Source organism: Leptinotarsa decemlineata, unplaced genomic scaffold, assembly GCF_025532065.1.
Source record: "Leptinotarsa decemlineata unplaced genomic scaffold, Ldec_3_MD MMD2_tig00002082_RagTag_RagTag, whole genome shotgun sequence".
In the NCBI taxonomy this organism is placed as follows: Eukaryota; Metazoa; Arthropoda; class Insecta; order Coleoptera; family Chrysomelidae; genus Leptinotarsa; species Leptinotarsa decemlineata.
In genome coordinates, this window is record NW_027412573.1 from 5,711,212 (window position 1) to 5,723,708 (window position 12,497).

A 12,497-nucleotide genomic window follows, 5' to 3' on the forward strand; every position below is an offset into this window, starting at 1 on the left:
AAAAACGATCAGTCAGTCAAAGAAATATGTCGGCGTGCTAGGAGGAACAAGTGATAGTGTTATTGTAAAAAATATTGGTTTTCCGTTATTCAAAATTAATAAACTATTTTCTAATAGACCTTTTTAAATTGTTGAAATGGCTGCTCATGTTGTTGGTATCGGGAAGCCGGAATATATAGTCGGTGGAAAATATCGTTTAGTTCGTAAAATCGGAAGTGGATCTTTTGGTGACATTTATTTGGGTATAAATATCACAAATGGAGAGGTATTGTACTGTTTTTTATTTAATTGTTTTAAGTAGTTGTAGGGTTGGTAGTTTCCTTTATATATTTAGGGATTGCCCTTTGTTTAACATGTAACATCTCGTTTGACACATTCATTTAGCAAATGGCAGCCATATCTTTCTCAATTCTGTCCTTTATTTACGTTTGAAATATTGAATTTCGCAGTACGTTGAACGGATAACAAACATGTTTACAACATTTTTGTGGCTAAAATAAGTAATCCTTGAGTTCTGATCAATGTTCCTATATTATTTTGCCACAATTAAAAAGTAGGTTACACCAGCAGGATGTGATCACAACACATTTCACAATTTTTGTTCTGGGCCTTGATTATTTCACCATCTGTAAATTTTCTGAAACATTTCGATATGTCCTGGGACAACTTCAAATCAGTACATATTTTACACAGACAGAAATTATTAACTACTTATTGTTTTCTTTAAATATCTTTGTAATCTCAAATCCTTGAATGTTGTCTATTTTCAAGGTCCTTGAAGGAGAAAATTGTTATCCTTGTTTTTTTGTAGGAAGTAGCAGTGAAACTTGAATCAATTAGAGCAAGACATCCACAACTATTATATGAAAGTAAACTATATAAAATTCTACATGGAGGAATAGGAATACCACATATCAGGTGAGAAGTATTTTGAATTTAGCACATTTTTATTCTGGACAATAAATGTCAGTGGGTACATTCTCTTGGCTGTCATTGTATTTCTGTTCTCAATATCCATTTAAGGGCATATTTATTTGATGTTCGAATTTTGCTGTTATGAACTTATAAGTGTCATAATGAAATAGAATAGTTATCCTATGGAAATAGTCAAACCTGTAACAAATATCAAGATGTCAATAATATGTTGGCAAATTTCGTGGCCACTGACTTTTTTAGAGTACTTTACGCTCCTGTATTTTGTATTTTACGAACCTGAATGGAACGATGGTCAGAACGAGATGAATCATCAGATATTCTGAGGCTGGAATTCATTCTCACACTAAAAACCATGCAAAACGGATATCAGATACGGACTTATTTGCTTTTGAAATTTATGTGTTTCTCATGTATTTCCTAATATTGAAATATCTTAAGATGAATTCATATGCAGAATAATTAAATCTCAAATGAAAGTTGTAATTTTTGTCACATGTCAATTAACCAAATTCTCTAATATTTTATGGGAAATAATTTATATTTTGATAGGACTAGTGTTTTTTTGAAAGTATATGGTTTTCTGTTTCTCCAGAGCACTATTAGATTCAAAATAAATTCCACAACTCTTTGAAACTCCCCAACATTGAGGCTATATTTCATTTATTTTCTTCATTGGATAAAAATCGTCAAATATTACTTGAAAACTATGTTACTGTTCATCATATATTTATATACATCCAGAACACGCTAGAAAGAATTGTGATTTTCAGTTTTTTTCATCATACTAATGAATTTGAGTAAGCAATTAGCATTTAATGTGAAATTTTGCCAAATTAGAGGTATTGAATTCTTCTCAAAAGAAACGGAAATATTGTTCTTTTATGATTGTTGATAAAAGTGTTAATTATGTGACCAATTCACTTGGGTGAGTAGGCAAAATGATTCATAACTCACACCTTCGAACCAGTCGCAGTTGACCAAATTCATAAATCTCTACCTTCATGGCCAATCACAGATGAGCGAATTCATAACAGTCGTGTTTCAATTATTTTCAATAGCAAGTAAGCCATAAAATTTAACGTTATTCAGAATATATTCTCAAATGTCAAACTCAATCATTGAAATGACAGTTCTTTTTTACATATATCGTTTCTACCTACCTGATTGATTGAATTGAATAAAATAACAAAAATGAGAAATGTTTTTCAATGCATTTTTTAGAATATTACTGGAGTTTCTTCCCAACACCAAATCGTTATTTTTAACACCTCGACATGTGTTTCGATCACCAAGTGACCATCTTCAAGAGGAAGATAGAACTGGAAACTTCGCGAAACTAGAGCTATTTATACTATACAGATATATCATACAGGTAAACCATACAGGTATACCACCCTAAATTAATTTTACAATTAGCCTTATCTATTATTTTACAATATGTCCTTATGTAATGTTTAAATGTTATAGCTATATATAAAACAATTTTCAGCTGTATAAAAATTAATTTCACAATATTGCCTATCTAAATATATTTACAATGTGTCCTTATGTAGTAATCAGTAAACCCAACAATATTATTTTAACAAGCTATATAGTATGCTATTTGGTATTTGTCCGTTATTGTTATTCATAATATTATTATGTTTACTTATTTCTACACTCTCATAGGCATCTAGTTGCCTGTTGTTGTTAACTTGTCTAACTAATCTTAATGAACTGAAGTCTATGGAATGGTTTTGTTGTAAAATATGATGGGCGACTGCTGATTTTTCAGGTCTTCCATATGTTAAGTGTGCTATGTGTTCCTTATATCTCAGAAAGAACAAAAACCAAGATAAATACATCTCAGTTCCATACCACCAATATACTAAGAACTTTGGAAAGATTTTCAAGGAACTAGGTATGAAGGTGGTTTTTAAAACAAGGCTACAGAGCCTTTTCGGAAGTCCAAAAGACAAAGTCGAGAATTCGGAAAAGTCTGGAATTTACGAAATTGAATGTAAGGACTGCAATGCAAAATATTATGGACAGACAAAAAGATCTATAAAGTGAAATATAAGGAACACATAGCACACTTAAAATATGGAAAACCTGGAAAATTAGCAGTCGCCCATCATATTTTGCAACAAAACCATTCCATAGACTTTAGTTCGTTAAGATTAGTTAGACAAGTTAACAACAACAGGCAACTAGATGCGTATGAGAGTGTAGAAATAAGTAAACATAATGATATTATGAATAACGATGACAGACCAATACCAAATAGCATACTATATAGCTTGTTAAAATAATATTGTTGGGTTTACTGATTATTACATAAGGACACATTGTAAATATATTTAAATAGGCAATATTGTGAAATTAATTTTTAAATAGCTGAAAATTGTTTTATATATAGCTATAACATTTAAACATTTAAGGACATATTGTAAAATAATAGATAAGGCTAATTGTAAAATTAATTTAGGGTGGTATACCTGTATGATATATCTGTATAGCATAAATAGCTTTAGTTTCGCGAAGTTTCCAGTTTTATCTTCCTCTTGAAGATGATCACTTGGTGATCGAAACACGAGTCGAGGTGTTAAAAATAACAATTTGGTGTTGGGAAAAAACTCCAGTAATATTCATTACTACACCAAAGGTTCCAAATAGTACATCATTAGTGCATTTTTTAGGTTGCTTCCTGTTATAAATTTCGAATGCATTAAGTACTCTCATTTGGGATATCTTTCATTGTTGGTTATTATTTGAAATATTCGTTTTACAAGTCATGGAGAAATTATAGTATACTACTCGCGAAAATGGCCATTATTCGCTCAAATGATTTAAAACAAACTTTATTATGAGTAATGGCCACATTTCTCGCTCATTGAATAATAATACAAGTTTCCAGTTGAATTAAAATTCATTTAAATAAATGTCTCGTGGGCAGAAAAATTTATGAATGATTTCAATATGTTGCCAGCATCAATTTTTCACTGATTTGTCATGATTGAGGCAATATTAACGACAAATTAATTAGGGCAGTATGTCTGCAGTGAGCTATTTTAAATATAAATCACAGCTAATTTAATTTATTCCTTTCATCATCAAATAAACCCAAAAAATTTAACTCTTTTAAAAATATATCCTTTCAAGTTAATTTAATGTTTTAAGTCTCCTTTGTTAAAGTTTGAATATATCATACTTTTGGCACTTTTTTATGTAAATAAATTCAATTCGGAAGCATTCATATTGTAATAATAATGCCATTTGAGTTTTTCATATTTTATGATATTCGTCAAGAGTTTGTAGTTGCTCTATTTGTAAAAAACACTACTTCTAGTGAAATGAAGATTCTTCAAAGTTTGTCGAAATCCGTTTTTTATCAATTTCATTTTGAATACGTCATTGTCTCATAGAAATAATGTTTTTTTACCGCATCTATATATGATAAGTACATGTGATATCAGAGGTGATCATTATCAGTAATGGAATTATCTAGAAATATTATTTTATCTTAATGTGGTTGTGATAAGCTTGTGTTTATTCTAAATTCTAGATGAGTGGTCAAGTGTCATACTTTGTTTTCAAACATCTTACCTGATGAACAATGTTTTTATCGACTTTATCTGTGTGTATTGTTTTACCATTTAAATTGTCAAAACAATAAACAATTTCCCTATCAAAATTATCATTATATATATTCTCAATATATTACAACAGTAAATTATATAAATACTTCAATTGACTTTATGATTTTGCCTGATTACAGGGCTATAAAACAGAATCAAAGTGATGTACTTCATTATTCAGTCAATGATAAACTCTGAATATTTACAATATTTATGCAGGGAGCTTCTGTAGGCCGTTATTTTTAATTAGGATCTTTGTGCAATAGAAATATAATTTTAAAAACTTGATTAGCTTTAATTAAGGATAAAACTCTGAATATCTTTTCATACATTTTTTTTTTCTTGACATAGTTATCCAAAATATATTTTTAAAATTCATCTGTAAATGCTTCAATAAAACATTTAGTTACACTCACTGAAGGATTTTAAGGATATAACAAATCAGAAAAAAAAAGATAAAAGTAGTTATTCAAAATCAATAAGAAGAAGCAAGATTATTATTGTATAAAGATGTATACATTGTATCGTATTGTATATGAATACATTTATTTTAGACTGTATCAGGAGAAATCATGAGAATTTACCTTTAATTTGACTTAATTTAATTCCGTTTTGTACACATTGTACGATTCCAATGTATTTTTTCTGAAGCTGAATAAAGTCAATATACTTCAATAAAAAAAATCTGTTTGATAGAAAATGTCAGATTGTTATAATCATAACCATTATACATTAAAAAAAATACCAGTTTTTGAAAATGAACTCCATTATATAGGGTGTTTTTTAAACATGCGGCAAAAAATTGAGGGACTATTCTATGGATATTTGAAACAAAGCGCCCTATCAAAAATCATCAAAGGATAAAATATCCTTAGAATTGGCCAAGGAATAGTCCCTTGAATTTTTGCCGCGTGTTTAATAAACACCCTGTACATTATACTGGGCATTCTTAACTTGAATACTCTGGCTCAAGAAGATTAGAATCAAATCTTACACTAATTCATGAGAGAAAATAAATATAGAGATCTTCAAAGTACCCTTTTATCACACTAACTATTGCTATAGGTTCGTTCCAACCAGCGTCAGAAACAGTTTTTGACAGTCAGGATTCTGTCAGTTTTCTGTTCCATCCAAGATTCAAACCTGTTTGATATCTATCAGAATGGTTTGAGGATTATCTTCTAACCATTAATCTGACTTATGCGTATTCCGGATTACTGTTTCTGTTTTATGTTCATGCAACTTGCAAACAACATAACCTGCAAAAATTGTTATAAAATATAAATTATGTATTTGCTGGCGCAGGAAAAATTAGGAATTCTTTAAGTGAACCTAAAATATGAACATCTTTAATTACACAAATTAATTATTGCGGTGACCTACTTTTACTCTTATTTGCTGATGATACCCTTGTATATACGGAAAACTGTGATTTAAAAGAAGCTGTACAAAATATCAATATATCTTTAAAGAACATTGAATTATATCTACAAGTGAATAAACTCAAATTGAATATCAATAAATCTAAGGCAATGATGGTTACAACAAATTCGAATCAAAGAAAGATTGATACTAACGACGTTAATATCAGCATATTCAATAGTCAACTCACAATTGTAAATGAAAGTAAGTACCTAGGATTCATTATAGACCATCAATTAAATTTGAATAAGCATGCCCAATATACCATTAGAAAGATATGTAAGAAAATGTATTTTTTATCTAGAATTTCAAAATCTTTATCAACCTTTGCTAGACTAACATGTTACAACTGCATAATGAGGCCACACTTTGACTACTGTGCCACACTGATGTATCTATTCAACCAAAATCAAATGGGACAGTTGCAGAAACTACAAAATCGAGGTATGAGAATCATTTTGAGATGCAAACAGTATACCCCTATTGAATCTATGTTGAATACTCTACAGTATCAGCCGGTACATGAAAGACTGTATTATTTGAGCATGATTTTTATTTTTAAAATTTCGAGTGGGATACAACCAGCCTATCTTAGCAGATATTTAGTTCGAAATAGTGACATTCATTCATATAACACAAGAACATGTAATACATTTTATAGATCCCAAACAAACTATAAGAGTGGAATGAATTCATTGTTCTTTAAAGGTCTAGATAGTTTCAATAAGTTACCTGATGAAATAAAACATGTAAATTCTTCAAAAGTATTCAAAAAGTTATTATTAGAATATATCAAATTGTAATACATGACACACTGTAAAATTATATACGTATATAAATTATTCATATATGCATAACTATATATTGTATATTAGGATTCCCAAAATAAAGTCTACTACTACTACTACTCTCCAGAAATACACTTGATTAGATTCATTTTTAAAGGTTATGTTGAAATTCCAATCAGAAATTTTAAAATTAATCAGAAACCAATATCTACCAGGCATGCACGTCGACAACGATTTACAAACTTTTGGAAATCTGTTGGTGACTCGAGGTTGGAACGAACCTAAAAGGTAGAATTTTGAGACTTGCACACATACAATGTAGATTTAGACCGTTTAATTCTTATTTGAAATCATTCAAAAAGACTGAAAATATAGTAATTTATTGGCTTATTTTTGCCTGCCTTTTTTATATAATTTTTTCTAACACCTGGCTGATAGTTGTAGGTCACAGTGCATATGTGTGAATTTGTTAATTATTTTGTAAAAAAATTGTTAAGCAGATTCACACTTGGTCTGTAAGACAATGAAAAATTTAGTATTTCTATTGATGTAACAGACTAATTAAGATTTTAATTGCAGTTGAACATTTGTTTTTCGTCTCAAATGGAGTTAAATTATGTTCCTATATTTTTTATCTTATGTTAACTAAGAGCGGTTTTATGAATAATTCATAATTTCGAAGTTGACTGGTTGATTTCCTATTTTTAAATGTATTCATTTAACCCTCTTATATTTATATACAGGACTATCTAACTTCACATCAGTTGCCTTGGATTATTTCTATTAATAGCTTCATGGCCTTTCATTGCCAAGACCAAGAAGTGATTGTCACTCATTTATGAAGAGTGAAAATGATAAATAAGTTTTTTAACTTGGTATTACTACAATAGAATCTCAGCTGAAAATATTCAGTTTTATCTCTTGTTAAGTTTTCAAAACACTTGTATTAATTCCTCCCAAACATTATTATCCTTCTTGAAACAATGATTATCTTTCTTGAAACATCAATATAATATTCCTTCAAAGAATTCTGTATTTTCGATATGAAATGTTTTTGCCATTTCAGATAAAATTAATTAACATTAATGTTAATAGTTTGTACAATAGCTTACATCTTCAGTAATGATCTACAAAATAGCAGATGAAAAACTGCATACACAACTTAATTTGTGAAGTTTTATATTCTGACAAACTGCAATTATTTTTTTTGTGCAAATTGAAGGATTAATTATAAAAATGGTCTTATTGTTATAATTATTGTGTCATATCTGCTTAATCTCATCTTCTAAAGATAATGTTACTTTTCTCTGAAATCATTGAACATTTTTATCATGGCACTCCTATTTTGAAGATTGTTACAAGAAAATGGCATTTCAAGGTATGAAAAACAAACTATCTCATCCAAAAATCTAATTTCTAATTATAATCTTTGTTCTCATATTGATTGAATAAAAATAAAATAAATGTGTTATGTGCAATGTTATTCCTGAAATTAATTCCAAATGAACAACCTTCAAAAGCACCAGCAAATCTTGTGATGCATATCAGCCAAGTTACGTGGTGACAATAAAAAAATAGTAACTCCCAGTAGAGGATTGAAATAAAATAAATTCTACTTGGAATCTGAAATGATAAATATGTTGATATGCATAAGTAACAATTAATATGCTCAAAAGTTTCTTTACCAATTTATTACCACAATATACTTGATAAAAAATTCATTAATGATTCTTAAAATACTGTTGTGTTAGTTTTTTGAGAGTATAGTGTGTGAAGTGAGAAGTATTTGCATAGTAAACACTTGAACTAGGCATTTAAATTGGGTTTCACCCTTGAATTTTTGAATGTGTTTTTTTGGACTCATTACAGGTTGAAGGTTAATATAAAAATATCGCATATTATTTTTCGTCTATTGAAATAAATATACCCAAACAGAATTGGGCTGCCAAATGCATGACCAAACAACATTCAATAATAAAAATAGCATGTTATATTCAGGTCCGAGATTATATTTCACCTCAAAGGAAACAAATACAACTCTGATTTTGTTTGGGATTTCTGTAATTTGCATTATGTGAAACATTTTGACTAGATACATAAGATGGAAAATGTCTCTTCACATCCATGGAAATTTTATATATTTTTTTAAATGAAATACAATATATATAATACAAACTCTGAAAAAAAAATCCTCTCAGGTATCTCAAAGGTGCGAAATCATTTCTTAATTTTCATAAAAGAAGATGGGTGCCTCTCTACTCACAGGCGATTGTAGTGAAATTGTTGACACGTGTAAATCATTGAATCCACTGTAAGTAGACCCACTGTGATTCAAAAGTGCATATAGATTATAACGACAAGGAGTCATATAATCAGTTGCATAATCCATCTAGAGGAAACACCGTCGGGTTTTCATGTCCATCCAAAGTGTCTTCTCTTGTGAAGGAATCCAAGCATTATGACAAACTGAATTGGCCAGTTCTTTGCGATATGGGGAGTGACAAATCCCAGACAGGATCGATGGTTACTGATGAGTGTCCACAATATGTGTACTTCATCGTGGATTTAAATTGACCAACGAAATTATCTACAATCTAAGAGTTATTTATACTCGTATATCTCAGCCATGACTCTTGTGCTTTTTTCCGTTAAGGTCGGTTTAGATTTCTCATTAATTCTATTAACGTCATCATGTAAACCTTCTAAACGATAACGAAGGAACTCCTGGGCGTCTTGATGCGCATGACCCATGAATCGAGGGGCATAACTTTGAATCTGACTTTTTAAGAAGACTTTGTTCACTCCTCTATCAGATGAATCTTCTAACCACAATTCCTTGATAACTTCTGCGAATGCTTTGAATAAAGCATCCCCCATATTGATATCTTTCATGTATTCATTCTTTATTTAATATTCTCATGTTTGATAAACATTGAATTACAATGTTCATGAAACAGGTGCTGCCAATATTTTCAACCCATTGAGCCCAAAGGTTTTGACTGTAGAATGTATCACTGGTCTAATTTTGTTGTAGCTATTGAAGATAAGTTTGCCACTGCTGTTTTCTTCTGAGTAATAACGGATGCGATGATTCTCCTTATCATTGGACTAGCGGGATGAGGAATTTATAGTTGAACTGCTTGAAACTAAATTGAATATTGCAGAATAATGTTGTCTAAATGTTTGATATTGCAAATATATACTGTATTTTTTGTTAATAGATCTATCATGTTGGCGTTACCAGGTTTTGAAAAAAATTGTGAAAAAATTGTGCGTACTTAGTATTTCTAAAGTTACAACCCTGAAAAGTTCCGAAACTTTTCAACTTTCTTTTGCACAATACAAACCATAGAATCACTTTTCAGTCCAATAATCAACATTTTTCCTAGAAAAAACCTGATTTAACAATGGATTCGTTTTCGGGTAGCATTCTCCATTGGCACATCATATCACTCTTTGAAGATATAAAAGGAAAAAACGCAAAAAAAAAGTAGACCATTTTCAACTCCCAAATAATTTATACTCTATTAGTCAACATGTTTTGTTTCAGATTCTATGGCCAAGAGAAAGAGCATAACGTCCTGGTGATGGACCTTCTGGGTCCATCGCTGGAAGACCTCTTCAATTTCTGTTCCCGTCGATTCACCATCAAGACAGTTCTGATGTTAGCCGATCAAATGATAGGACGCATCGAGTACGTTCACTGCAAATCGTTCATTCACAGAGACATAAAACCGGACAACTTCCTCATGGGCATCGGCCGCCATTGCAACAAACTGTTCCTCATCGACTTTGGACTGGCGAAAAAGTTCCGTGATGCCAGAACTCGAATGCATATCGGATATCGTGAAGATAAGAATTTGACAGGTAAGTAAAATAGAACTGAATGCAATAATTATGTCAATATTATACTATACTAGCTGACCCTGCAAACGTTTTGTCACATGAACTACATGTACAATATTTTTCGTTAGTTTATGTTTAGCTGACAGAAACAAACTGGATGGTTTGCCCTCTTGAGAGCATGCATTGTATAATTGTGTGAAAAACATGGTGTCTCTAAATCCAAGCCACAAACGGACATTGTTTGACCTTGGGATTTACCAATAGTCATTGCAAATACCAATATAATTGGAAATTCAAATGTTTAAAATGAATTGGCACATCTGAACGATTCCTGGTATTAATATATTTTCACCTCGGAACTTGCCATTTAGAATTCAACAGTTTCCATTAAGTTTTCAAAGACTAATCGCGTGCAATTGCACAGCCGTGGTTGATTTAAATTACGGAGCGTGCAATAAAGTTTTAGAACTTTTTTATCCTTGAGGTTCTCATGCTATATTTGTCAATTCTCAGACTTTTCAGTTCCTATGATTTTTCCTTTATTTTGAAGGACGGAAATAGAACCTTCCTCCCCCCCAGAAACAAATTCCATAACGCAGGTGTGATTCACTTCTCCCAAGTCATTTTTCAATATTTGTTTGTAATGCATCAACATTATTGTTATGCCGAAGTATAGACGTGTTATCAGCAAAGATTGTGAATTCACTTTCTATTGAAATATCAGCAAGGTCATTAATATACAATTAAAGGAGCAAAGAGCCAAGGACAGATCCCTGAGGTACTCCACTTTCAATTTTCATCCTGTCCGATTCAAGTTCACCTTCTGAACACAGATGTCATAAAGAAGTCAGGGTACACTGTCAAAAGCTTGACGAATATCACAGTTTTCTTTGCATTGAGCCCAAACATTACTGAGTGCAACCACAAGAAAAGGACTTCATATACTATAATTCCAAAATAGTAGGTAAATTCTCAGAAATGACTGACGTGTTTGCCTTAATCTGTACCTTGCAGTGGCGTATGGAAATTATATTAAACAGATGATGAAAAATGATGATAAAATATATATAATCACAACTTTGACAACATTTTCATTTCAACGCAATAATATTTCTGAGAAATGTGTGCCTACTATTATGGAATTGTACTATAGCATGAATGTCATTAATATACAATTAAAAGAGTAAAGGATCAAGGACAGATCCCTGGGGTACCCTACTTTCAATTTTCGTCTTGTCTTATTTCATATTTTTGAAGTTTACCTTCTGAACACAGTTGTCTTGAAGGGACACTGTCAAAAGTGAGATCAATATCACATTGAGCCAATACATAACTGAATGCAACCACAAGAAAAGGACCTCATATACTATAATTCCAAAAAAGTAGGCACTTAATTAATTCTCAGAAATGACTGATGTGTTTATTTTTATCAATATAATCATTGATGCCACATTAAGCTTCAATCAACAAATACCCACGCCTATCCAAAAAGCCATAGGGTTTATCAAAGGCTAACCTTCGAATTCATGATCCAACTGCTATTAAAGCTATTTATCGTTCACTGGTCCGTCCACACCTGGAGTATTGTTCCTTTGAGTTAATCTTAAATTATTTTATTTCTTCCGAAAAGTTGAAAATTAAAATTATTATGTTTATTATTAATAGGTACTGCTAGATATGCTTCCATTAATGCCCATCTCGGAATAGAACAGTCACGTAGGGATGACATGGAATCTCTAGGATATGTCCTGATGTACTTCAACAGGGGCTGTTTACCTTGGCAAGGTCTAAAAGCTGCCACAAAAAAGCAAAAATACGAAAAAATTAGCGAAAAGAAAATGTCCACACCCGTCGAAGTACTTTGCAAGGTAAGTGCAGTGTTTCTGTC

General features: G+C 31.0%; 1 protein-coding gene across 7 annotated transcripts in view; it reads left to right on the forward strand.

Annotated features, from left to right (window-relative positions):
- The window catches only part of LOC111512585 (Casein kinase Ialpha), a 28,049-nt gene continuing 15,552 nt past the window's right edge, over positions 1-12,497 (forward strand). For 4 of the 7 annotated variants that reach the window (XM_074176900.1, XM_074176903.1, XM_074176899.1 and 1 more), the window contains exons 1-4: positions 2-265; positions 812-918; positions 10,314-10,630; positions 12,275-12,477. In XM_074176900.1, coding sequence (XP_074033001.1) covers positions 137-265; positions 812-918; positions 10,314-10,630; positions 12,275-12,477 — 756 coding nt within the window. In that variant the 5' untranslated portion in view covers positions 2-136. Of the gene's footprint in view, positions 266-542; positions 677-811; positions 919-10,313; positions 10,631-12,274; positions 12,478-12,497 lie in introns of those variants that run through there. The other 3 variants (XM_074176898.1, XM_074176904.1, XM_074176902.1) reach the window with 3 other exon arrangements.